Below are 23,784 nucleotides of genomic sequence, written 5' to 3'. Positions count from 1 at the left end.
CAAGAGAGCGCCAATCAGACCGCACAGAGATTGCCGAAAGGCGACTCCGAGTCTGCATGCGCCTGCAGCTGCGCAGTGTTTCGACTCTGCTCCTCCTTCGCCCGCAATTCCGCTCGGTTGCATCCCACGCCCTGCTGGCTTTTGCCTTTGGCTTTGCTTGCTGCCCACGCGTTCCTGCCGTCCAAAATGGGTTCCAGTACGAGAGATTCCCGATGTCACCCAGCCAACCAGCGGCGGTCAGACTGTGCCGGCGTGCCTTTGCCTCACCAGAGTCACCTCCTCCGCACCGGTCACACCGGCTTGCTTGCTCAGTGTCTCTCTTTTAGGTCCACGTTCGCGGGCGCGCTCGGTCAATAGCCGGCGACTAGCCAGCCGTACCTACGGTAGACCCACACACATCAGGCTGCACAGTCAGATTCACGTCGGTCTCGGAATCTCATTTCACAGGGTTTGCATGGTCTTGCCACGCGAGGCGATGCGTAGCCGTGCGGTGCCTAGTCTAGTCCTCGTCCAATGCGACTTGGAAGCTTGGCGCACTCGGCTATGCCTCAGGCGTCGTTGGCCGTGTCGTAGCCATGGTCCGCTTCGGAACGCGACGATGCGCAGCTCGACCCGTCGCTGCAGCTCATCGACCGCTCCCTGATCTCGAGCGGCCACTCTGCGCTCGCAGCGATCGCGTACGCAGGGTCGGTCAGCGGCTCGACGCGCTGGATCGACGCAAGCGCTGCTGCAGCGGGAATCGCCCGTCCTTCTCCCTCCGCCGTTGTTGCGCCCCAGACCGCCTCGGTCCGTCGACCAGTCCCGGTGCTGGCGCTGGCGCCGCCGCTGCAGCTGCTGCTGTTGCTGCTCGCCACCGGTTTGGTCCCCGAATAGATCTGTCGCATCGCATGAGGCTCGCCCCTCGCCCGCTTTCGGCCTCCTTCTACGGCGCCAGCGGTCTGGGCCATCCCGCCCTCAGACTGCGCAAAGAACGAGTCCATCTCGCCCGTCACCGTGCCGTGAGCTTCGCGTCCGCCTTCATTGTGTCGATCTGTCATTGAATCAAAGTGCCCCGCTCGTCAGTGTTGTCCCGCGCGCTTCTCTTCCTCGCCGGCGTTCCACTTACAAAGCATGCTCATGGGCATCATCGACATGGTCCGGCCATGCGTATGCGTGTGGGCGTACTGCGGCATCCCACGTCCAAATGCCTTGCCCGCCGTGCTCGACGGCAGCGATTCCGACAGCCCCGTGTTTGGTCCAGCCCGCCGAAAGCCCGATTCAATCTGAGGCATTGCCATCGGCACCGACATCTCGCTGTAGCTCGACGCCGACATCTCGGCCGTCGAGAATGCACCGCTCGCCCAGTACTCGTCGCCCTTGGCTGCGTGCACCGATCGCGTCTCGGTCACCTTGGTCTCGGTGATCCACGCGCTGCCCTCCGATCCCATACTCGGTACTCCACCTGGTCTCCACGTCGACATTGGCCCCGGCCCGTACATCACCTGGTTGTTGAACGAGTATTGCTGCAGAGGCAGCGAGGGTGCGTGCACGTCGCTGAAAGCGCTGGCAGCCGAGGCATGCGGAGCGGCGCCGTACGCTGATACCGACGTCCCTGCGTGGTGCTCCGTCGATACTTGACCTCCATGCTCGAACGCCGGTGCTGATGCCATGGTTTCGTCGTAAGACTCATCGATGCTCCTTGCCATCGCATCCGGCTCGGACTCGCTTTGAGCATCCTCCGTAAGACTGGGTCTTTTGCCTTGAGAGTTGCTCGCGCTGCTGCTGGTGCAGGCCGTTTCAAATGCGAACGACACGTCCGCCTGCACCTGCAGCGCTTCCAGTCGGCCACGCAGCCGGTAGAGCAGGTTGCCAACATGCCTGGCCCGAGCACCACCTACCGGCACATTGTCGAGGCAGTCCATCATGGTGCAAACGATGCCCATCACCACACCCAGCTTCTCCACCACCATCTGCTGCGCTCCTCTCGAGAGCTTCATCGAGCTCGTATCGTCCTTGGTTCTTGAGAAAGGCGCTTCGCCCGGATGCGCTGCGCCACACTCGGTCATCAACGCACCGAACGTAAGGGCTACGCACTCGAGGATGCACAGAGCAATCGACGAGTCGGCAGCGGCTTCCGTCAAGGATCCGGCCATGTTGGCGCGGCTGGTGGTGCAGACAGCGTCGCCAAAGATGTCCCGCAGATGCAGACATGCGGCTGCACATACTCGGATCGTGCTGATGACCGCCACCTTATTCATCTCTCTCGCACCGCGACGAGCATGATGCAGACACAGCAACAGTGCGCTGAGTGTCAGAATAGGTCCCGTCATCCGTATGCCGGTGAAGTTGGCGTACATGAGCAGCGAGTCCACCTTGCCTTCGCGGTCCTCGTTGGCGGCCGTGGATTCGCCTGCGTTCTTGAGGTCGGTGTGTCGATCCGACAGGCTGCCCAGCACCGCTTGGATGCGGTGGACGATACGGCACGCACGCGCATGTCCCTCGGCCGAGGCCACGTTGCCGCTGATGTCGTCGAGCTCCCAGATGTTGGAGGCCGCTGCCAGGTTGTTGCGGCTGGCGCTGCGCCAGAGCAGAGTGTGCGGGACCGGGATCGGGCATAGCGACGTTTCGAAGTAGAGCAGCATGAGCTGGCAGATGGCCTGCATGTGCTCCAGCTCCTCCTCGCGCAGCGACGTGATGTCGAAGCCGTTGATCTGGCTTTCGATCACGTCTTCGTGCGCACGCAGCGAGCGCACGCGCAGGATCAGATCGCATGCCATCGTCCACCAAGTCGAGGAGCGCCTGTTGACATTATTCGCAAAATCGTCAGCTTAACTCCGTTTTTCTGAAGAGCATGCGATCAATGCTCGGGGACATACCTGATGTGGCCTTGCGCGAGGTCGTGCCAGGCGAGCAGCATGATGCTCTGCACACATGTCTGGAGCTTGTTCGCGCTGAGGCTGCCGAGCAACACGCTGAACAGCGATGCGGCCGTCCTGTTCGCCATGACGTGGAGCTCGACCAGCTCCTCGCGACCCGCCTCGGCGGTCCCCGTCAAGGTGCACTTGAGGTCCAGACCCGCGACGAGGATAGCGTCCAACAGCACCTTGTCGTGCGCGCCCTGGCTGAATGCCCTCATGAAGAGCTACAGAAATCAAGGAATCGTAAGCGGTCTCCCCAACAATGCAGAACGAAGCGATGCAATGAGACTTACTGTCTTGGATAGAATGACCGCCAAGAAGGGATGGCTGGAATAGGCGAGGTCGACGAGTTGGACTTGGCGCTGCTTGTCCAGTGCCTCGGTGTCGATGTGGTGGTGTGGAATGCTTCAATCCCAAGGCGGCGATGCATGTTTCTGTCAGCCGAGGTCGATCACTGATCAAGGCAGGAATGCTGTACTCACGACGCGAACGAGTCGGTGGCAGCTGCTCTGCTGCGCGGAGCCAGGACGACAGCGTTAAGATGCTCCAGTCGATCGCCGAATGGAAGTGTCTTGACAGCCTGTGCCCGAGCCGCAGTGGAAGACCTGGTCAGACTGGAACGAATGCGCATCCTGGTCGGATCTGTTCCGACTACTTACAAGTACAGTGATGATCTCGGCAAGGATCTGCGAGAGTCCGTTCTGGTACTGTTTTGCACCAGCGTTGCGTTAGTGGCGACTGCCGTAGTCCAAGTCTATACTTCAAAGCACTTACGTCGATGTCTGGCGTGGTCTCCTGCTGGGCGGGGCGCGCGGCGGTTGCGCGCAACCAGCATCCCCGAGTTCTTGACCACAATTTCTGATCGTGACAAGCAAGAAGCACGTTGAGCACGCTACATAGTCTCAGGGGGGTGAGGACCGGCGTCGAAGGGACTCACGCTGAAGAGCGACTCGAGTTCACGGATGAGAGGGATGCTCTGGTTGGTCGCGGGGAAAAGAAGCGTGGATGATTGGTGCGGCCCATCATCGTCGTGCTTCTGGATCCTGATCAGGCCCGTGTCGTACACGCCTAGGACCAGGTACAGAGAGAAAGACTCGGTCAGCTAATTTGCCTTGCCACACTGTATCGGGGTGGATGGACTTACATGGCATGCCGCGCTCTTTGCAGTTTCGGCACCAAGGCTTATCCTGTTGAACATCCAGGGGGAAAGCGTCAGTAAGATTGGATCATCGCACCATGTGACAGCGGAATTCTTACGCCAGAGCATCTGTACGCGTGGCGATCCGCAACAAACAGGGAGTGAGCGCTGATGATCAGGACTGAGGACTAAGTCAAAGTTGTCGGCATCGAGGCAATGTGAGGCTTACCGCATCTTTCGGTGGCGGCTATCCGCAAAAGAACGGCGATCATGGTCTTGTCAGTGGCACAGCCCGAATCTCAAAGCGAGGCGCAAGAGGAGACGACTTACCAGAAAGAGCACGAGCGGTGAACATCACCACCGGATGGCCGCATCTTGGTGATCATGAGTATCAATGACGTTCGGGAATCGGTGGAGTTTCGATGTGCGTGATAGCAGGTAGCTTCGGTGGATCCGATGGGGGCATGGCAATTCGCAAAGCGCCGCTCTAATATAAGGGCGCCGGGACGGTACGGAGAAGGACAAAGCGTCCGTACGAGGACTGGCTGCATCTAGGCGCATGGACGGGGCTTCTCGGATGCGGCGCTGCACGGGCGCTCTTAGAAAACTGGGGTGTCATGCCACTTTCCGTCTGATCGAGGAGGACAATGATCCATGCATTGCGTACAGTGGCACAAGGACAACACAAGAAAAGCTTCGATCGTGCTCTGTGACCTACGGCCACCGCCGACAGCCCTCTTGGAAGCACTGCGACCAAGATCGGCCCCTCGTCCCCCAATTCGTCGGCCATGATGTTGTGCACAGTCCGGTGCCAGTAGGCACATTCCGATCGGAAGAGGAGCCAGCTTCGACTCGCACGCTGGCGCTGTGCGCATAGTTGCACGCTTGTATTGCTCTCCATGCCACGACGTACAGCACACGGCAGGCCTGGTGAAACTAAACCTTGTCCACCTTGCCCTGGTTCTTGCTCGCGAGGTCCTTGGCCCAATCGCGGAGAATGACCTGTGCGCGATTCGTTTTTAGAGCCACCAAGAAGGTCAAGGTTGGCGTCGCACGGGCATGGAATAGAGTTCACGGGTCCGACCGAGCATCATGGCGACAAGGTTGACCGAAAGAGCAGCGAGGGCCAAAGCAGCAAATCAAATCGTCAGCCTCAGTGGTTCTCTCCGCGTCGGGTCGGCACGCTTTGGGTCCAAGCTAGGGACGCGTGTACGCACCTTTTGAATCTTGCCCGAGGCAGTCTTAGGAAACTCGGTGGGGACGCCCTCTTCGCCGAGGAACCAAACCCAGGCGGGCGCACTCTGTCCGCCAACGTGCTTCTTGACATAGGCACGCACCTCGGCTGGCGAGACGTGCGCGTCCGCGTGCGATCTCGCAACAAACACTCCCACCGCCTACACATGGTCGCAGCGTTGGTAACAAAGGCAAGCGAGGTGTGAGCCGAGCGATCCAGCTGGAAAGAGGGGCGAGCTTAGAGACCGATCGCTTACCTCTCCGTACTTGTCGTCGGGGACGGCGACGACTGCGTTGGTGGCCACGCCTTCCATGCGATCGATGCAGCTGCAGGTCAAACCAAGGTTGAGCCGAAATGAAGTCGTTCGCGTCCAAAGCGTTAGCGGGTGATAGTCCAAAGTGTGATTGTGCGCTGGATGCCGGCGCCAAGAAATGATTGGCCAGCCGAAGCAAGCCATGCACCAGCCGCTCCTATGATACTCACTTTTCGATGTTGGGCGGGAAGAGGTTCTCGCCTGCATTGCGGCGCGTCGGATCGGGCGCGAAGAGATGAAGTCGGAAAGGGCGCTGCGTCAATATGCTTACGCGTCGCCGCTGTGATCACATGGGTTCACTCACCTCCGCGAATGATGACGTCCTTGGAGCGACCGACGATGCGGACGTAGCCCTCTTCGTCCATGATGGCAATGTCGCCCGTGCGCATCCAGAGAATGTCGGGCTCGTCTGGGTGCCGTTCCATGGCCTCGTCGGTGCGTTTGGCATCCTTCCAGTAGCCTTGCATGACGACGTAGCCTGCCGTCTAATTTCGGAGTCGTTCATGTCCGTGTCGGCACGCGTGCAGGTCAGGCAGAATACGCTCGTCAGTGCACGCCGTTCGGTCAAGGCAGCATCCTCCGACCAACTTACGCAGAGTTCTCCCGGCTCGCCCACGGGCAGCGGCTTGCCAGTTGGGTCGTCGGGCGAGACAATCTTGGCATGGACGTGGGGGTAGACGCGTCCCACCGTCTCGCATCGCCGAACAATAGGCGCGTCCACATCTGTACCGAGACCCAAAGCCGATGCGAGTCGTCAGTCCGGGCGCTCAGCAGAGAAACAAAGGGTGAGGATTCACTCACCACAGCCAAATGTGACGGGAGAAGTCTCGGTCATGCCGTACACCACCGTCTGCTCGCGGAGACCGAGCTTGCCCGGGCTGACCAAGGCCTCCATCAATGCGATGGGAACCGTCGAACCACTGCACGGACCAGAATCGAATGCAGAACGAGCTTGGTCAGTTGAGTCTCATTCGGGGGTCTTTGCTCGAAGCGGACGGATTCGTACCTGGTGAGGCCGGTGCGCAAGGTGGAAAAGTCGAACGTTTCGCCCTCGATCATGCCCTTGGGGAGGGGAAAGCGCGACGGGTCCCCGGCATGATCTCTAGCGGATTCAAGCAGCTCGAGCTCGGCGATAAAGTGGGTGGGTACGCCGTGCATAGCTGTACACTGTTCCTCCGAGACGGCGCGAAGCGATCGTAGTGGGTCAAATCCTTCGGCGGCGTAGACGATGGAGGCGCCGTGAGTCCAGGCCGCCAAGTTGCCCAAGACCAGGCCGAAACAGTCTACACGCGTGCCGATGTGGAACGGAAGTGCAAAGTCAGTGGCAGGTCCAGCAAGCCACCTAACAGGAGGAGTATACTTACGGAACAGAGGCGGTACGTTGCAGAGCTTATCGGCTTCGGTGAACCTAAGATTATCGCCGATAGCGATGCCGTTGTTGAGGAGGTTTCGGGAGTTCAGAGCGACTGCTTTTGGTTTTCCTGTGGTGCCCGAGGTGAGCTGAAGATTGATGACATCGGTGTTGTGCACTTCCTCCTTGGCGCTGCTAGTTGACGAAGAGACGAGCAGATCGCGATAGTCGAGCGCGCGATTGTTCAGAGCTGCCATGGCATCGGCGAACGACTTGCCTTGCTGAGCAAGCACGCTGCTGCTTTCCCAGTGACGCGGGCGGCTGTCGAGATTGTCGACGAGCACGATGCGTTTGAGAGATGGAAGCTCTGGATCGTTCAGGACTGTGGCGTCCCCGCCCGAGGATGACGAGCCTGTGAGCGAGGGCAGCAGCTCGAGGAGCGAGTCGAGGTAGTTGGATCCGCGCAGCGACGGAACGATAAAAAGGGTGGTAGCCTCGACGAGCGTGATGGCGCGCCGCAGCTCGGACGTGCTGTACGCAGGATTGAGCGTGACGAGCACCGCGCCTACCTCGGCACATGCCCACTGCAAGGCACCGTATGCAGAGCAATTCCTGGTTCAAGGGGAAGCAAAGGAGTCAGAGGCAGAGTCAGCGAGAGTTGTTCCATCAGGACGGCGGGCGCAGGGCTGCAGCGTACATCATGAGGACAGCTACACGGTCGCCTTTGCGGACGCCAAGTTTTTGGAGGCCGGCAACGAGACTCTGTACGTGCTCGTTCATCTCGCCGTATGACCAGCGGATGCAGTCATTGGAGGAGGCACCTTTGCCGTGCTGGGATGCCGGTTCGTGCTTTGAGATGAGCGCAGGCCGCTCGGCATACTTCGCGACGGCCTGGTGCCAGAACTGCCCGAGGGAGAGCTCGCAGAGCGGCTTGTCGATTGGTCCCGAGACTCTGGAAAGCAGCGCTCCGGACGAGTCGTGCTTGGTGGGATGCTGCTTGTATGCCGATTGAAGGGTTGAAGCGTAGCGTGCGCTCCGCCTCACAGCGGCAGCCCTGGCAATTACGGATGTTGCCGACGCTGGCGCTGCTGCGAACGCACCGTGGAGGTGCAAGGAGCGGGGCGGCATGGTTCAAGGATGACGATACGACTGTCCAGGCGCTCGATGTCGGGCCGTGTCCCGCTGAAGGTTGTGATGGGATGATGAGGATGTGATGGGAAGCAGGAAGGATAACGCTCGAATCGCCTGTACACATATGAACCGTTTCTTGAGAGAGCAAGATGAAGCCCACCGGCTCGTCGGGGCAATTCCGCTCGCGGGCAGGAAGAGCTGCACAATCCACAATGCTTGCTGCAGCGGACCGGACCGTACGCTGCTGTGGTACAGACCGTGCACTTTGCCGGCACAGCAACACTCGGCTCGTTCGGGCCAAAGCGTCCAGATGTTGAGCGTCTGCTTGGATTGACCCGACCGGCTGCGGGCCTGCATGAGCCATACTGCCGTCGAGCAGCCCAAATAGCACGCTCGGCCGTCATCCGACACCGTGGAGAAGGCTCGGCTCGTGGTCCTTTTGGGCTTTCGTTCGGATTAGCCGGCGCCGGGTCCACCTCCCCCAACGCGAAGCATGCGGGGTAAAGAAGGGTCCGGCTACTCGTCGAGACTTTTTACCCATGTTAGTCAGTTTCGGTCTTGACATCGTCAAAAAAAGCCGTCGGACCCGAACAGCGCAGACCACCCGGGCGAGAGGAAGAAGCAGTTTGAAACGCAAATTCCCATCCGCGTCGGCCAGGCGCTGCTGTCGGAAGATCAAGGGCTCCGTCCTCCTCGCCCAGATGTCGCGCACGCTGCAGAGTCGACGGAGCCGGTTGGAGGTCGCAATCACGAATCGGGCACGCCTCGAGCGTGGTGGATCCAATTGCCATCGACATTTTTCCAACCGCTCGTCACCATCAACACCTCCATCTTCTCATCACATCCCCACCGGTCGATCATCGTCACCATGCTCTTCGCCGCCCGCCGTCTCGTCGCCCGCGCTCCCGCCGCGCTCCGCGTCGCCCCCACCGCGGCTACCGCCGCCCCGCGTCTCTTCACCTCGTCCGCGCTCCGCTTCGCCGCCGGCCCCCCCGTCATCCAGGGTGAGGGCGGCAAGGACGGTGAGATGCCCACCGACGAGCAGCAGGCCACCGGTCTCGAGCGTTTCGAGCTTCTCGGAAAGCTCCAGGGACAGGAGGTCTTCGACATGGAGCCCCTTCAGATGACCCACCTCGGAACCACCGAGAACCCCATCCAGATCAAGTCCTACGTGAGTCCTTCAACCGCAGATGCTCTCAACTCGAGAGCCGCACCGACTCTGCGCTGCTCCCAAGTTCAACAACTGACTTTGCTTTCTTTCGCTTCGTGTCCTACACCCGCAGTGGCCCACCCGTATCGTCGGCTGCACCGGTTACCCCGCCGACTCGCACGACACCATCTACCTCCACCTCAACCGCGACCTCAAGCACCACCGATGCCCCGAGTGCGGCAGTGGTAAGTCCTTGACACCGTCCGTTCCATCGCGTCTCCTTTCGTCTGCTAACATCTCGATCTGCCTGCTTGCACAGTCTACCAAATGGACTTCGAGGGCGACGAGCACGCCGGCCACCACTAGATTGTCGTCCACTTCGCTATCTGACCTATTCAGCGCGTTGCAGCATCATCAGCAAAACAATGCAATCCGTTTCCCAGCCTCACTTGGTGCACTCGACGCCGCGCACGCACAACTCCGGCCTGATTCTCCAATTCGTATTTCGTCTTATCCACCTTTTACCTGCCCACACGACAACATCCTCGCAGCATCCGGCGGACTCGTTTGGCCTTCGGCATAACGCCGTCTTCACACAGCATCGAATCACTGGCTCTCAGAAAAGCACACTGCGAGAGGATATGGCAGGTATCACCAAGCGGGTGGTATCTAGATTTATAACAATCGAGAGGCAAGCGACAGGCAATAACGACAAGCTAGCATTCCGATGGATTGCCATCTAGGTCTGCTCGTCGGCCTTCTCGGCAGCAGCGACAGCCTCATCGACCTGTCGCTCCTATGTTCCCACAAAGACGGGCAGAAGGGAAGGACGCTTTGATCAGTATGCAACCTGTGCATCCGAATCACGTCGAAGAGCACTTACCTGCTTGGTTGCGTCGACCTTGGCGCCGCGCGTCGAGACGCCGGGCGAGTTGTCGATGATGTTCGACTCGTCCAGCTCCGACGCCTCGGCACGCAGCTGCTTCTGCTCCGAGCCGCTGGCGGCTACCTCGTCCTCGGCCTGAGCGTCGACGTTGGTGTCCTCGACACTCTCGTCCTGGATCGGGATCTGTTCTTCCTGGGCCGACATAGTTGTGTTGGTTAAGTGAGCGTAAAGTGTAAAGAGTGTGTAGTGACTTTTGATTTGGGGTATTCTTAGTGAGAAGAGATGGCACGCTGCGGTTGAACGCCTCTTATATCTTCTCGAAGGCATGAAGCGTCACGCGCATATTGCAGATCTTTCTGCTGTGTCAGGAGCCCGTGTCTACAGCGTCATCGAAGCTTCTCTCAAGCAGAGAGGACGTGGAGCATGCTGCCCTAAGCCTAAGCCAATTGACAAGGCGACGGAGGATGAATCATGCCTCACTTTGACACTCTTACCGGGTCTGGCAACACTGTTCGTGCGGGGATCAAGCTTGTCGACGTCAGAGAGGGCTGTATGACCCTTGCTCGACGAGCATCTACGTCGTGCGATTCCTCGCTTCTTCCAAGCGGGCTGACCATCTCGGCGGCACGCGGGCGTAGGACCCTGGAGCTTAGCAAACCCGATCGCACCTCGGCTACGGTCACTGCTTCTTCCTGTAGCAAAGTGGGGGGCTGAATCCGGAGGCGCATCATCCACCGGACCCCGACCACCGGGGTCTGCTTGCGTCCCCAGCGTGCGACGCGCTCTTGACGCCGGCTGACCACATCAGATCTCAACTGTCAGGAATCGACGCTCACACTTGTTCGCGAACGCGCTGGAATGCGGTGTCGAAAGTGACTCAGCGCCGCCCCAAGTCGAGTGGAGGTCGCGTGAGGTGAGCGAGCCAGCGCCCTGCACCTGAGATCAGCAAAGTTAACACAGCGAAGCTGGCTTGGCGAGTCCTTGTGCGGATGCTGTTCCGAATGCTTGTGAGCAGGGCTTGACAGTCCCAGAGCGAACCAGTTCGACGGAGCTGCGGATTCAGGACCTTCATCGTACCCGCACATGAGCCAGATGCGGGATAGCGATGGGCGTGGATTTGTGGCGCAATTTGTCAGATCGAGGCACTTCAACAAAGTTCGGTTGCTTGCTTCAACCTAACACTTTACATTTAATTCTCGCCTCGCCTGTCACCTTTGACCATGATCCTCCTCCTCCTCCCGCTCCCTCTCTTCGCCTTTGCCTCCCGCTCAAACATCTCATCCTAGGTCCACTAGCACATGCAGACAGACGTAGACTGTATAGATTGGATGGAATAACAGAGTGGATTGGACCATGGAAGTTTGCCTGTTCACTTGAGGGGAAGCTTGGCCACAGCGGCCTGGGACTTGGCGTCGTTCTCGATGGTGGCGCACCACTTCTGCACGGCCGGGTAGGGCGACAGATCAATGTTGCCAAAGCTGGCGATGCGCACCCACGTCCAGAAGGCGAAGTCGGCGATGGTAGGACGGTCGAGCGCAATAAAGTTCGAGCCGCGCTGCTGCTGCTTCTTCAGCTGGTCCTCCAACACCTGGTACAAACGAGCTGCCTCGCCCTCGAAGCGAGTGAACGCAGACTTCTGCGGCTCTTCAGAGTAAGTCTGGGTCCAGTAGTGAACTAGGTAGTTCACATTGCCCTGGTAGAAGCAAGTATGAAGAGAGGTCAGCCTCGTTGTCGTCTTGTGCGACCGCGTCGAAGTACTTACCTGCACGGGGCCGAGACCGGAAAGTTGGTGGGTGAGCCATTGCATAACAATGGCGCGCTCTTCAGGCGTCTTGCCCAGGTACTTGCCCTCCTTGTCGTGCTTGTCGCAGAGGTAGTAGAGGATCGCACCGCTCTCCCAGACGCTAAACTTGTCGCTGTCGTTCGAGACGAGGCAGGGGACACGGCCGTTGGGGTTAATCTTGAGGAACTTGGCGCCCTTGACACCCTTTTCGGGATCGTCGCCAAAGTCGAGGGGCACGACGTCGTACGAAAGGCCGAGGTGCTCCATCAGCACCGCTGCCTTGAGCGGGTTCGGTCCAGGACCACGGTGTGAGTAGAGGGTGTACTGAGTCGACATGATGTTGCGGTATATGGGATGGTGGTGCGAAGGGAAGCGGGGTTGCGAATGCTTGAGGATGTATTTGTATTGCCGTAAGCAAGTACACAGCGGGGATCGACGGGGAAAGTAACTTTGCACGGTCTAGCTTCCCCGCAGCAACGCTCAAAGCCTGAGGAGAGCCTTCAAGCCAGATCCCCTACCGACGGACTTAAGCGTCTGTGGATCAGTATCTCCTCCGAGCCGTGCGCACGGCCGTGCCACTCGATCCTCGGGCGGGGGGTCAACAGGTTACTGAAGGCCGTGTGGAGGTGTGCAGCCCGCAAACACTTTTTTTGGCGGCGGGGATTCCAATCGCCGAATCTTCTCGTAACCGAACTTGCCGAACCGTGCGTAGTCCTACTCACCGACCGCTGGACGCGTGGATCGTGACACACTGAGCATGTCCCCGGTCAGGACGCTGATGAGAGCCATGGAAGGCACTGTGAATGAAGAGGCTGTCGATCCCGGCCGAATCCCCTACACCAACCCTTCCTTCTGTCCGGAGGGTCTCCCATCACCATGTCCTACGAAGGGAAGTTCGATGCCCACCTTGGTCACAACATCTTCAGCCCAACATGATCACAAGAATGGCTTTGCAAAATTCGCATTCGATTTAGAAGAACGTGGGACGTTTCTGTATATGAGTCGTGCTGGTCGCGATCGTTCAGAGCGCGGGAGTGCCGGTACCGACGCCTTTGTTGAGCAGCTTGGCGGCCTGAATGAGGCCGTAGATGCAGGTCGTGTTTCCGCTCCACCAGGCCAAGGTGCGGAACCACGCGAGCGACTCGGACTCGACCGTAATGTACAGCACGGCGAACGCGGCACGAGCGGTGAGATAGACGCCAGCGACGCGGTTGATGAGGCTGTTCGGGGCACGCGCGAGCTGGAGCGACACGATGGTGCCGATGAAGATCGGCAGGTTTTCGACGGCGTTGTAGTGCGCCGCCTCCCAGCGCTTAAGGCGACGGAGCGTCTTGGGTGTGATCTTGCCCGAAGCGACCGCCTTGTCGCCGTGCACACGCAGGTCGTCACGCGGGTAGGCCATGTTGTCGAGCCCGTAGAAGACCATGGGCAGACGGTGCTGCAGCAGAAGGTGCGAGCCAGCGAAAGCGGCCAGGATCGAGATGGGGCCATAGTTGTAGTGGAGCGCGCGCGACGCATCCTGGGCGAAGCCGGGGTCCTTGAGCGGGTTCACCCGCGAGATGAAGTTGGCAGCACGGTCAGTGATGGAGCTCATGTTGGGCAGTTCAAGGATATGTCGAAAAGTTGGTGTTGGTCTACAAGGAAAAGAGGCGCGGATTCGTGCAACCTCCAGGGTGGAACATCCAGTGCGGAGGGGTGCGGACTTGGTCCGAGCTCAAAGCTCGGCGCTAGCTTGCTCAGTCATGAGCAGGATGCCGCTCATCCGCAAAAGCGGCAGCAAGGGCACGTTCCGGACGTCGCGCGCGGCTCTGCATCACGTCCGGCAGTGCGAGCTGCACGTCGACGTCGCTTTGTGAAAGGTCGCAGTAGTCATGCGCGTGTGCTGCTCTGCTGAGAAGTCGAAATCGGACACAAGCCAAATCTGCTTCCCGATATATCCATCCTTCGGCCGTCCCGTCCAAGCGCTGCAGGGTCCACAGAAGAATGAATTCTCGTCGACCGGAGGACGAGGGTCCTGGAAGGGACAATTCAGCTTGCTTGCTCCGACCGACTTTCTACTTAACTCTTTGTAAGCCTGGCTTGTTTCCGTCCGAGCTCGGCGTCAGCAGGCAACGATGAGCGCTGTCTCTTCAACATCCTCAAGCTCCAAGCCGACGGCGGCAGGAATCGTTGAACGCGCAGACACACAGCAGCGGGTCATCCCCGAGTCTAGGCGTGCCGATGGATCGTAAGTCGGTGCGAGAGCAGCTTCGGTCGGATGCTGCGAACCAGGCGCTGACTTGTTGTCTCAATTCCCTTTTCCAATGCCACAGCGTTCGGAAAGAGCGCAAAGTGCGCCCTGGCTTCACACCGGTCGAGGATGTGATGCGCTATCGCCCGGCACGCGTCAGGGAAGCCGAAGAGGCTCGCAAGAAGGGCATTCCAGGTAGCGTGCCGACGCAGTCCACAGCAGCGGCAGCAGCAGCAGTAGCACCGTCAGGCCCTTCCGCATCACCTCCGCCATCCGCATCATCCTCGGAACCCCAGAGATCCGAGACTCAGCGCACGAGTTGGCGCTCGAACACACCACAACGGCAAGCAGCCTTGACGGTTGATCCGACGAGCTCTTCAAGGGCGGACAGGCTGGCTTCAAATGCAGCGAACAACTCGGAAGCGTCCCCATCTGGAGAAAGGTCGTGGCGCAACTCTCGTCTGCGCAAGCCCGCTTCATCGGATGCATCAAAGAAGGCTGTCACGTCCGCAGGCAGCAGTCAAGACGTGCGGGTTGAGACTGTCGACTCAGCCACAGCCAAAGCAGAGAGGTCTGTGGTCTCAGAATCCCTCTCTTCCGCTGATGAGCTTGCCCAGGAGCTAGACAGTCTGCGCATCGGAAAGTCCGATAAACCTTCACAGAAATGAAAGCTCAACTTCCGCCCTGCCGAAACCTTATGAACTTTTCCCTGTGTGGCTCTGTGAGTGCGTGAGAATATCGGTGGCGGTCTGTGCCACCAGATGGCACTCTGATGCTCCAATGGCATTATCCAACTTGCGCATGACTGCGCAGCAGCGGCCACTTCTCTCCGCTGAGGGTCGGAAATGTCCGATACACCACCAAAATGTCGCGCTGGTCCGCTCGCGGAGGCGCGAACTGCATTTTGCCTCCACTCGTCATGCGGATCTCTTTAATCTAGCCGACTCTCTCCCGCTCGGCCTGGACCGGGACCCTCTCATGGGCGAAGACCTTCGGCCACTCGGCTTCATCACGGCCTGCGCAACCTTCTTCTCTCATCTACGCATGCCTACCGCACTCGGCTATAGCTTCATACTCAACCATCACGCAGACAGGCCATGAACAAGTCTCACCTATAAAGGCGACTGGCCGACCAGTCCCGCCACATCTGCACTTCGAGTGTTCATCACCCAACCTATCTTGCCTCGCGACTCACAAAAGCTCGGGAACATAGAACGGACAATGGAGCTTGGAGAGCTTGACCCTAGTCCCCTGGAGGGAGTCCACAAGCTGCCGGCCGAGCTTTTGTGCCACATCTTCCGGCTTGCCGCTTCAACGCACATTCCGACCGCTCACGCCTGCGCATTCGTCTCAAAGAAGGTGTGCCGCTGGACAGCATCGGATCGATGGAGGACCATAGTGTGTACGACCTTGAAGCAGCTCGACAGCCTGCTGAAGCTGGTCATAACCGGCGTTGATCTGGACGTCTCGAAACTTGGTCCTAAGCCTTTCACATCTTTGCCAAGCAACCAACCGGGCGACTTTGTCCGCGATCTCTTCATCGAAACAGATGTAGAGGAATCGTCAGCTTGGGACACCGTCGCCTACATAGACCGTCTTGATCGGCTGGCTCAATTCAATCCTCTGCTTCTTTTCCCGAACGTCGGCTACCTGGCCTTGGGGAACTACGAGATTGGCCATCTGCTGCGAAGTCCAGCTTTTCCACTCGTACGCAAATTGCTGGTGTCGTATTCCAACGAAGACTCCCTGCGGCAGTTTTTTGGCGAACTGGATGGGACCTATCAGCCTGACCGCAGTTCAGACGACGGACATCGCGCACTTCAATCGCTGCATATCGTAGCCATCGACCGTGGCAACAAACTCAGCGGATTGCCGATGCCCATACAGATGCTCGCAGGTATGCGCTCAGGCAGCATCTCAACCGACGGCTATGTGTCGCACTTTGTCGACAATATCTCACAGGAGCAGCGTCTAGTCGAACCAGAAGACGTCCTCGATGAAAAGCCGGAAGATTCCGAAAAGTGGAACACGAACGTCAAGATCCGCTTCGACACGCGCAAATTCGCCTTCAGGCCATGCGAGATCACGGCCAGTCGGCTCAAGCCTTTCTTTGAAGAGCTCACGACGGTCATCGGCGAGGCTAGCGGGGCTGACCAGCCACCCCGTCCTGTCGCTGAGACCTTTTCGCACACAGGACCTCGCCATGCAGCGCCACATCGTGGCGCCGGCAATCATTTGGCAGCCCGGCTGAACAGCAGAGACCATATCACTGTTTCGACGCCAAAGAGAGAAGCGCTGGCGAGCCTGGGTTGCGGAAAGTTTCAAAAACTTCACCTGTGCTGGGATCCGTTGCCCGATAGCAAGGTGACCCCGGCACACGAAAGCCATGGCGTTGTGGAGACAGATTGGCCGGTGGAACGTCAGGACATTTGGACTAACACGGCCATGCACGCCAACGAGGCACGGGCACAGCAGTCGCGCGTGCAAACTTCCCGGACTGGGCGCCAGCCAGAGACACGCAAGGACGAGCTTACGTCGAGGCCGGGGCAGAAATGGGTCATCCCACCTGGGGCTGCGTCGCAGGACTCGGCCTCATTCAAAGCGGACATGGTCGACTCTATCCGAACAACGCTCGGCTGGACGCGGCAGGAACAAGAGCTACTGAGCAACACGCCTCTGTTCTCCCGCGATGCTGACCTCTCGAACCATTTCGGCAGCCACGAGCGAGTCGACGTGTTGAAGCGCATCGTTGCCGCACACTTGCCTCCGGGCACCATCGACGATCCCAACGAAGCGCTTGCGGTCCGCATCGTCCCTCCCGCCGAGCGGCTCCGACTGGGCGGCTACTACGTGCCCTTCACCAAGAAGCAGCGCGTCCAATGGTTCCTCGACAACCTGGACACCGACGAGGCGTAGGGAGCTCTACGAGAGGCGAAGCTCGCTCGCAACGTGTGGCACGCAGTCTGGCCGTGCGCAGAAGGGCAATGACAGTTCTGATGCACTTTGATCGCGCTTTGTGGTTGGATGCAAGATGAGATCTGAGATTGCCTGTGAGGGGGCGAGGACTGTAAGTTGGATGCAAAAAAAAGAACAGAGGAGGGAGGGCGACTAGAGGTGCGATTTGGGGCATGCTAGTCACTTGCCCTGGACTGCGGGTGTGATGGAGAGGCCGGACATGCCCTGGAGGGAGCTGAGCGTGGGGCGTTCGCCGCGTTCCAAGGCGCCCTGGCTCTCTCTGCGGAGCTTTTCGCGCTTGGAGGCGGACATGTAGACGCGCGGATACGAGAGCGGCGTAATGGCACCCGAGGCCCAGCCCGACTTGCGGCCGTCTTCGTAGTGCTTGATCTCGTGGTCGACCGATTCGCCGCGCGCGATGCGTTCGCGTTCCTTCTTGATGCGTTCCTGCGCCTCGTCGCACCTGCTGCGCAAGAAGGCGATGACGTCCTTGGGAGACGGATGGTTGAATATCGCCGTTCCAGCCACAATGATATTCGCCCCCGCATCTGCGCACCTGTCGATCGTCTTGGGTCCCACACCACCATCCACCTCAACATCGAGGTCCGGAAACCGCGCCCGAAGCTCGGCGACCTTGGGCATGCACTCCTTCATGAACTTCTGTCCACCCGCTCCGGGCCACACGGTCATTACGAGGATCATGTCCACTGCGTTGCCCAGCTCGTCCGAGATCTCGGATGCCGGTGTACCCGGGTTGATGGCTACGGCCGCGCGCATCTTGGTCGCCTTGATCTGACGCACCACGTCCATGGGGTCGTCAGTCGCTTCGAGATGGAACGTATATGATTTGCCTCCAGCCTCGGCGATGTCCTTGACCCATCGACCTGGGTCGGCCACCATCATGTGGCAGTCCATAAATATGTTGGGGACCGCTTTTGAGACCGAGGCGACGACGGGTGCGCCCATGACGATGTTGGGCACAAAGTGGCCGTCCATGATGTCCATGTGGAGCCAGTCGGCGCCCGAGTCCATCATGCGCTGGCACTCGCAGTTGAGGTTGCCGAGGTCGGATGCAAGCACCGACGGTGCGATCTTGGTAGCCGGCATGGTGTATATGAAGCAAACAGCAACGCTAGCCGCAGGGAGACAAGACGTCTGTCGCTTTAGTTGGGTGTAGTAGCTTGGAAGCTGAAGGGTCTCTGCTGCAGAGAGCGTGCGAGATTAGCCTGCGCAAGAGATCCGAGACTGCAGGCGGCTCCGACTCGTCGAGGGCGATGTGTGGGCGATCGCTTAGAGTCCAGATCCTGGGCCGCAGCGGATTGGCCGTTGATGGCTCGCAGAAGCACCAGGTAGAACTAGCGGACGCCTGAGGTGGGTATCGAGGCAACGATGCGACGAGATGTGCGTTGCAGCAGTCGACCGAGCTTGCGAAGAGAAGACTCGTCGGGTAGTATGTTGCAGGGCGATGAGAGGGTAGGTCGTGTGGCAAGAGGCCGGTCTCGGATGCTGCAACTGTCCAGCGACGACCTGGAGGGTGAAGGTGCGAGGTAAGAGGTGTAGCGGAGCTGGTCGTGGTGGTTGCGGGTTGCGAGTTGCAAGCGGGTTGGAAGGATTGCAGTGCCGATGACGGACGAGTGCGTGTAGGCGAGGCGTGGCAACGAGATAGAGCTGCAGTTGGCAGTCACGGCATCAGTCACATTGCCGCGCTTCCTCTCCGCGAAGAGAGACTCTTTTGGGTGGGCACCCGAGCCGGACCTTCTGCGCCAAAAAAGGAGTGGTCAGAGCGTAGCGCTGCTGTCTCCTGTAGCGCGTCTCCACCGCTGCGGTGCAGTATCTCCGGCCTCTCGAGTACGGGCAATCAAAGAGAGGGAATTCGAAAAATTCCCAGCAGCCCCCACACACACAGCAGCAGCTTCCCTGCAGAGTAATCGATCCAAAATAGCCAGGCCTGGCAGGCGCACCGATGTCATCGCCACCTTTCTCTTGGCTGGCGCGTGTTGGGGTAAAGAGGAGGCCGCGCTCTGCATTTTCATTCGCGTGCCTAAGCTCGGCTTTCTACCGCCCAACCCAAAAACTCACTCTCTGCACTCTGAATCACCGATCGGCAAGACGCCGGACCGCTCTTCCGGCCTCCAACTCCATCCTCCACTCGCTACGCTCCAGAATCTTCTCAGATCTTACAACCCACCATCGGTCCGCGCTCTCTTCTTCTCTGTGGAAGGACGGGCAGACAACATCACCGCTGCTCGTGAACATGATTGCTTCGGATCCATTGATCTAAAAGTGCGAGATGCCTTCGGCCTCCATCTTGCCCATGCGTTTCGACTGCTTGCCAAACTGACGCTTCATCTTGGCCACGCCGTCCTCGGCGTTGGTCTTCATCCACGTGAGCGTTCGGAAGCCCTTGACTTGCGCCGCGCCTCGTTCGTGTCGATGCAGAGCCCTTGCCCTGGCACGGCGTCCTTCGGGACTGTCCGAATCCGCGTCCTCGTCAGCCAGTTGATCTAGCTCGGTTTCGGTCAGAGACAGAGCGTACAGCGAGTCTTCGTCCCCGTCGTCGCCGTCGCCGTCGCCGTCCTCTCCTAACGTTCCGGGCTCCTCGGTCACAAGCCCGCGAGCAGATGCGTTGGACAGAATCCTTCGATGCGTCTGAGGTCGCACGGGCTCTCCTCCCTCGGCGCCAGGCGCGACGGATCCCGCCGTGTTGACTGTAAGCTTGGAAGCTTTGCTCGACTGGCGCAGTCGCTCATTGGCGAGCGTGCGCGGGCGGGCGCGCTCACCTGCATCTTGAAGCGTCATGTACGTATCGTATGCGAATCGCATCTCGGTATCGCCCGCGGTGCACGAGCGATGCTCCGGCGCGATACCACGGTGGAAGATCATATCAATCTCGATCCAGCCCACCGCTCGCAGTTGCGCAGCCCGGAGCGCTTCGTCCGAGATCACTGCCGAGCCTGTACGGCAGATCTCTTCCAGCACCGGCAGCAGCTTGGCTTTCGGCGTCTCCTTCTCTGTCTGCAGCAGCTCAGGATCGCTCGTGGCGCGCAGCACGTCTTGCTCCACGCGGTCCCAGTCTGACGTCTCGAAGAGCCGCAGACGACGCTGGATGCGCGTCTCGTCCGAGATGCGGTTCAGCGGCACAAACGCCCACGCATGGTGATGCGTGCGTCCAGGCATGCGTGAGTCGGTTCGTAGGCTGATGTAGAGCGAGTTCGGATACCTCTGGCGCACGGGCAGCCGGATAGGCTCCTTGAGCGGGAACGCGTAGCTGACTGTAGCGTCTTCGCCCATGCCTGACTCGTAGTCGTCGGCCGCATCAACATCGTCGGTGCTCACTTTGCCGCCGACCGTCTCGAGCGAGATGTGAACAGGCTTCTTGTCGAGCAGGGATTGAGGCACGCCCGTCGCTTTGATGCTCGCCACCTCCACGATGCCCACATTCCATCCGCGCAGCGGTCGCGGCACCGACAGCTCGACACTGCGGAAGAGAAGCGTGATCCGGATCTTGCCGTAGCCGAGTCCGCCAGTGAGCGTGTACCAGCCGGTGGTGCGACTGCTTTCGGTGAGAACGTCGGCGAGACGCAGCCCGACACAGCCAAGGATTGGGTCGCTCTCACGCATGCGGGCGTCGCGCACTGTAAAGTCGATCCGTGCCGTCGTCCAGTCACCGACGAAGCGCTCGCTGCCTGCATTGATGTATGGCCTTGGGTTGAGCGATTTGGTCCTGGTGCGGAAGATGGCCTCGTCGTTGAGGAAAACCTGCACGTAGGACGACGGAAGCTTGCCTGCCGATCCGCCCTCGGCTTGGCTCTCGTCGGTCGGCGCCGGGCCGTTCCTCGACTTCTGCGAGAGTCGCTTCGACGAGCCGCCCAGCGACTTTTGCGTCCCAGGCACTTCGAGCCCCGTGATCGAGTGGATGTGGAACGCCAGAATTCCGGACGGCAGTTCGACGGTAGGAGGGTCGACGGTGGCTAGCTTTGCACCTTCGATCATACTCGCCAAGTTTCGGACACGCTCTTTGCGCAACTTCCTCTTGCGTAGCGTTTCGTTGTCCATGGGCAAGCCGAGCCCTTGGACAAAGCGATCGAAGCCAGTCATGTAAGCGCACAGATCGTCTGCTCCTGATTCGGGCGCCGACGCTGCCTGCCCCGGGATGGGAGGCAAGATCTTGTCGTCGGCGGCCTGGCTCTTGCCGTGAGCCGGAGACACGAGATCGATGGAGCCAGCATCATCGGCAGCGGTCGTGGTGATGCCACGAAGCAGCTTTCGTCGCGAAGGGGCAAAGCCGGTACCGGGAGCATGCGCGAGCCCAAAGAAGCCCACGCTGTATTTGAGGGTACCTTGGACGGAAGCGCCTTTTCTCATCGGCAGCAGCTGGTCGGTGCGCGTCTCGAGCAGATTGGTGCTGCGGCCGACACCGTCTGGGCGGAACTTGCAGATGAGCCGGTGCAGCGAAATCTCGATCTTGCCGAGCGGGTCGTCCGAGGAGAAACGATCGGCGTCGAAGACGGTGAAGCGCAAGCGGTCGTGGTCGCGCACCTCGTCGGGTGATACGAGCAGGAAGCCCGTCTCTTGCCACACAGCGTCGCGACGCTTGCGGATGATGCGCGACGTGAAGAGCGGCTTGCCGGCTCGCGCAAACGAGGCCTGGACGAAGGGATCGCTCTGGCCGTTGGAGTCGGCCGCGGGCAAATCATCGGCCTGGTGAAGGACGAAGCAGATGACGCCAACGAAATAAACGTCTTGCGGGCCGTCGCCAGCACCAAGCAGACCGGCAACGTCGACTGTGTAGGAGAGAGGCGCGATGAAGCCCTTGATGACATCCTCGACTGCGTGAAGAACGTAGGAGGACATTAGCGGCAGGTTCATGGCATCGATCACCATCTTCTTGCCCAATGGCTTCGCCGAAATCTCCAGCTTGGGTGCTCCCACAAAGGTGACGGCTGCATGCTTGACAAAGGGAGCGACGGGTGTCATTTGGAGGCGTACGCGGGCCTTGCCCTCGATGCCGACCATCTCGATCCACACGGGGATGTCGACTGCGGCGATCTTCTGCAATCCTACGCTGAGGTATAGTAACATGTGAATACGCTCGGTCGGAACGTCCTTGAGCTGATCGAACTCGTCGTCGGACTCGGTCTCGTGACCAGCTGCGACGTTTCCGGATGCCTTGGACTGGCTCGAGGCATTGTTTGTGGCAGTGCGGAAGAGACCTTTCTTGGTGGTGGCGCCTCGATAGGTGAAGGTGACTTCGAGATTGACGTGGTCGCCTACATCTACGCCCGTGTCTGGGTCATCAGCGTCGCCATCGTTCGAGCCCGAAGGCACGTCCGTGCCAGATTGACCGGCATCCTTGCGCGCCTGCGCCACGGCGCCTTGCAAGAAGGCCGACTCGTCGGAGGGTAGGACGCGGAAGCTCTTGACTCGAAGCGGGATGGAGCCCTGGTCCATGTCTTCGACGCGGACGTTGTGGACGACGCCGGGCACCTGAGTCATCAGGCTGTCCTCGAGCAGATCCACGAGCGGAGCAAAGTAGTCGGCGTTGATCAGCGGCCACGCGGTTGCGAGCGCCTTGTTGAGCCATTCGACCGACTCCTCGCCCTCGTTCAAACCGGCTGCACGCTGGGTTGCGGCTTGCATCTCGAGCGCCCATTTGGCGTCGTCTGCCCGCTGTGTCAAGTTTTTGTAGAGGATGTGACCGCTGCATATCGAGATGATCGCTGCCGCTATAATGCTATACTTGGCGACGAACAGCGCGGCTAGCACGGTACCGCCAAAGAAGAGCATGGTCATGTTGATGGTCTCCTTGAATGCGTCTTGTGCGACGGGCGTGTTGGCACTGGCGGGTCGCGACGCCTCGGATGTATGTGCGCCAAGGGTCATGCCGAGTGCGGAGCGTGCCAGTGCAGACACATCGCCTTCAGGTGCGCCAGCCGATTGACCGGCGCTGGATGTGCTCAGTACGGATCTTCTCTTGTCGGCGAGGTGATGGTCGGAAGCTGAAGGGTCCAGAGCAGACCGCGACTGCTCATTGAAGCTCGGACGGCTGGGGCTCTGCTGTGTCACTTGTGGTGGCAGTGGTGGGAGCGGCGGGACGGATTTGTCGGAAGCCATCGAGAAGCGTTTGCTGCGGTCTGCTGATGTGTCTTCTCCGTCAGAGTCGAGTGCAGAGTCGTCGTCGGCGCGAGACTTGTTCTTCTTCGTCTTGAGACTGGGCTTGCGCAGGCGCGATCGGATCGAAGAAAAGCTCGGTCGGCGGCCCGACAGGCTCTTGCGGGACGATGTCTCTACATCAGACATGCTGATATCTGGGTATGAGAGGAGGTCGCGAGGTCGTGCACCTGTGAGCTGGACCGGGATGGTGGTTGTAGGTAAGGACGCCTGCGCCGAGACTGGTAGGGAGGAGGTGGACTGGTGAGCGGTTGCCAACGCAAGTCACTCGCGATGATGATTAGAAGGAATGGCTGTAGCAAAGGGCAGTGCGAACAAGGCACTGCCTCTGACTATGCATGCTTCCGTCTGCAGTGCTTTGCAGTGCAGCTGCCGTGCAGCGCTTTCGGGAAGAGGCAGTCGGAATCGTTGGCGGGGGACATGCCAACATGCCGAAGCGCGTCCAAGAATCCTGCTCGGCTGCCGCTTAGTAGAGACATCGTGAAGCGAGGCTTCTGCACCTCGACCTCAACCTAACCGGGGAGGCCGAAGCTTTTTTTCCACCA

General features: G+C 59.6%; 11 protein-coding genes across 11 annotated transcripts; 3 read left to right on the top strand and 8 right to left on the bottom strand.

Annotated features, from left to right (window-relative positions):
- Positions 1-548: 548 nt before the first annotated feature.
- PAN0_014c4935 (uncharacterized protein) lies at positions 549-4,421 on the bottom strand (the record flags this gene model as incomplete). Its single annotated transcript, XM_014799641.1, has 11 exons — positions 549-1,030; positions 1,106-2,778; positions 2,856-3,121; positions 3,191-3,302; positions 3,380-3,477; positions 3,557-3,604; positions 3,672-3,755; positions 3,835-3,965; positions 4,042-4,084; positions 4,171-4,216; positions 4,366-4,421. The coding sequence occupies 11 exons, from the start codon at positions 4,419-4,421 to the stop codon at positions 549-551; spliced, it is 3,039 nt and encodes a 1,012-aa protein (XP_014655127.1).
- A 550-nt stretch (positions 4,422-4,971) lies between these two features.
- PAN0_014c4934 (acyl-CoA synthetase) lies at positions 4,972-8,061 on the bottom strand (the record flags this gene model as incomplete). The annotated part of the gene is made up of 9 exons (XM_014799640.1): positions 4,972-5,037; positions 5,253-5,429; positions 5,526-5,595; positions 5,753-5,783; positions 5,887-6,067; positions 6,175-6,305; positions 6,384-6,502; positions 6,589-7,545; positions 7,607-8,061. The coding sequence occupies 9 exons, from the start codon at positions 8,059-8,061 to the stop codon at positions 4,972-4,974; spliced, it is 2,187 nt and encodes a 728-aa protein (XP_014655126.1).
- Positions 8,062-8,276: 215 nt separating this feature from the next.
- On the top strand, positions 8,277-9,797 carry PAN0_014d4933 (cytochrome c oxidase polypeptide iv, mitochondrial precursor; the record flags this gene model as incomplete). Its single annotated transcript, XM_014799639.1, has 3 exons — positions 8,277-8,300; positions 8,642-9,235; positions 9,348-9,797. The coding sequence occupies 3 exons, from the start codon at positions 8,277-8,279 to the stop codon at positions 9,795-9,797; spliced, it is 1,068 nt and encodes a 355-aa protein (XP_014655125.1).
- Positions 9,798-9,953: 156 nt separating this feature from the next.
- Positions 9,954-10,304, bottom strand: PAN0_014c4932 (uncharacterized protein; the record flags this gene model as incomplete). Its single annotated transcript, XM_014799638.1, has 2 exons — positions 9,954-10,010; positions 10,098-10,304. 2 exons carry the CDS (start codon positions 10,302-10,304, stop codon positions 9,954-9,956), a joined length of 264 nt encoding a protein of 87 aa, XP_014655124.1.
- Positions 10,305-11,469: 1,165 nt separating this feature from the next.
- PAN0_014c4931 (glutathione S-transferase) lies at positions 11,470-12,219 on the bottom strand (the record flags this gene model as incomplete). Its single annotated transcript, XM_014799637.1, has 2 exons — positions 11,470-11,793; positions 11,863-12,219. The coding sequence occupies 2 exons, from the start codon at positions 12,217-12,219 to the stop codon at positions 11,470-11,472; spliced, it is 681 nt and encodes a 226-aa protein (XP_014655123.1).
- A 685-nt stretch (positions 12,220-12,904) lies between these two features.
- Positions 12,905-13,477, bottom strand: PAN0_014c4930 (uncharacterized protein; the record flags this gene model as incomplete). Its single annotated transcript, XM_014799636.1, has 1 exon — positions 12,905-13,477. The coding sequence occupies one exon, from the start codon at positions 13,475-13,477 to the stop codon at positions 12,905-12,907; it is 573 nt and encodes a 190-aa protein (XP_014655122.1).
- A 520-nt stretch (positions 13,478-13,997) lies between these two features.
- PAN0_014d4929 (uncharacterized protein) lies at positions 13,998-14,781 on the top strand (the record flags this gene model as incomplete). The annotated part of the gene is made up of 2 exons (XM_014799635.1): positions 13,998-14,110; positions 14,196-14,781. The coding sequence occupies 2 exons, from the start codon at positions 13,998-14,000 to the stop codon at positions 14,779-14,781; spliced, it is 699 nt and encodes a 232-aa protein (XP_014655121.1).
- A 553-nt stretch (positions 14,782-15,334) lies between these two features.
- On the top strand, positions 15,335-17,029 carry PAN0_014d4928 (uncharacterized protein; the record flags this gene model as incomplete). Its single annotated transcript, XM_014799634.1, has 1 exon — positions 15,335-17,029. The coding sequence occupies one exon, from the start codon at positions 15,335-15,337 to the stop codon at positions 17,027-17,029; it is 1,695 nt and encodes a 564-aa protein (XP_014655120.1).
- Positions 17,030-17,248: 219 nt separating this feature from the next.
- On the bottom strand, positions 17,249-18,175 carry PAN0_014c4927 (ribulose-phosphate 3-epimerase; the record flags this gene model as incomplete). Its single annotated transcript, XM_014799633.1, has 1 exon — positions 17,249-18,175. One exon carries the CDS (start codon positions 18,173-18,175, stop codon positions 17,249-17,251), a length of 927 nt encoding a protein of 308 aa, XP_014655119.1.
- Positions 18,176-18,423: 248 nt separating this feature from the next.
- PAN0_014c4926 (uncharacterized protein) lies at positions 18,424-19,095 on the bottom strand (the record flags this gene model as incomplete). The annotated part of the gene is made up of 2 exons (XM_014799632.1): positions 18,424-18,826; positions 18,971-19,095. The coding sequence occupies 2 exons, from the start codon at positions 19,093-19,095 to the stop codon at positions 18,424-18,426; spliced, it is 528 nt and encodes a 175-aa protein (XP_014655118.1).
- Positions 19,096-19,345: 250 nt separating this feature from the next.
- On the bottom strand, positions 19,346-23,368 carry PAN0_014c4925 (meiotically up-regulated protein 190; the record flags this gene model as incomplete). The annotated part of the gene is made up of 1 exon (XM_014799631.1): positions 19,346-23,368. The coding sequence occupies one exon, from the start codon at positions 23,366-23,368 to the stop codon at positions 19,346-19,348; it is 4,023 nt and encodes a 1,340-aa protein (XP_014655117.1).
- Between the last annotated feature and the right edge of the window lie 416 nt (positions 23,369-23,784).

Source organism: Moesziomyces antarcticus, assembly GCF_000747765.1.
Source record: "Moesziomyces antarcticus DNA, scaffold: scaffold_v10014, strain JCM 10317, whole genome shotgun sequence".
NCBI classification, from domain to species: Eukaryota; Fungi; Basidiomycota; class Ustilaginomycetes; order Ustilaginales; family Ustilaginaceae; genus Moesziomyces; species Moesziomyces antarcticus.
This window is presented reverse-complemented; position numbering and strand designations above follow the sequence as displayed.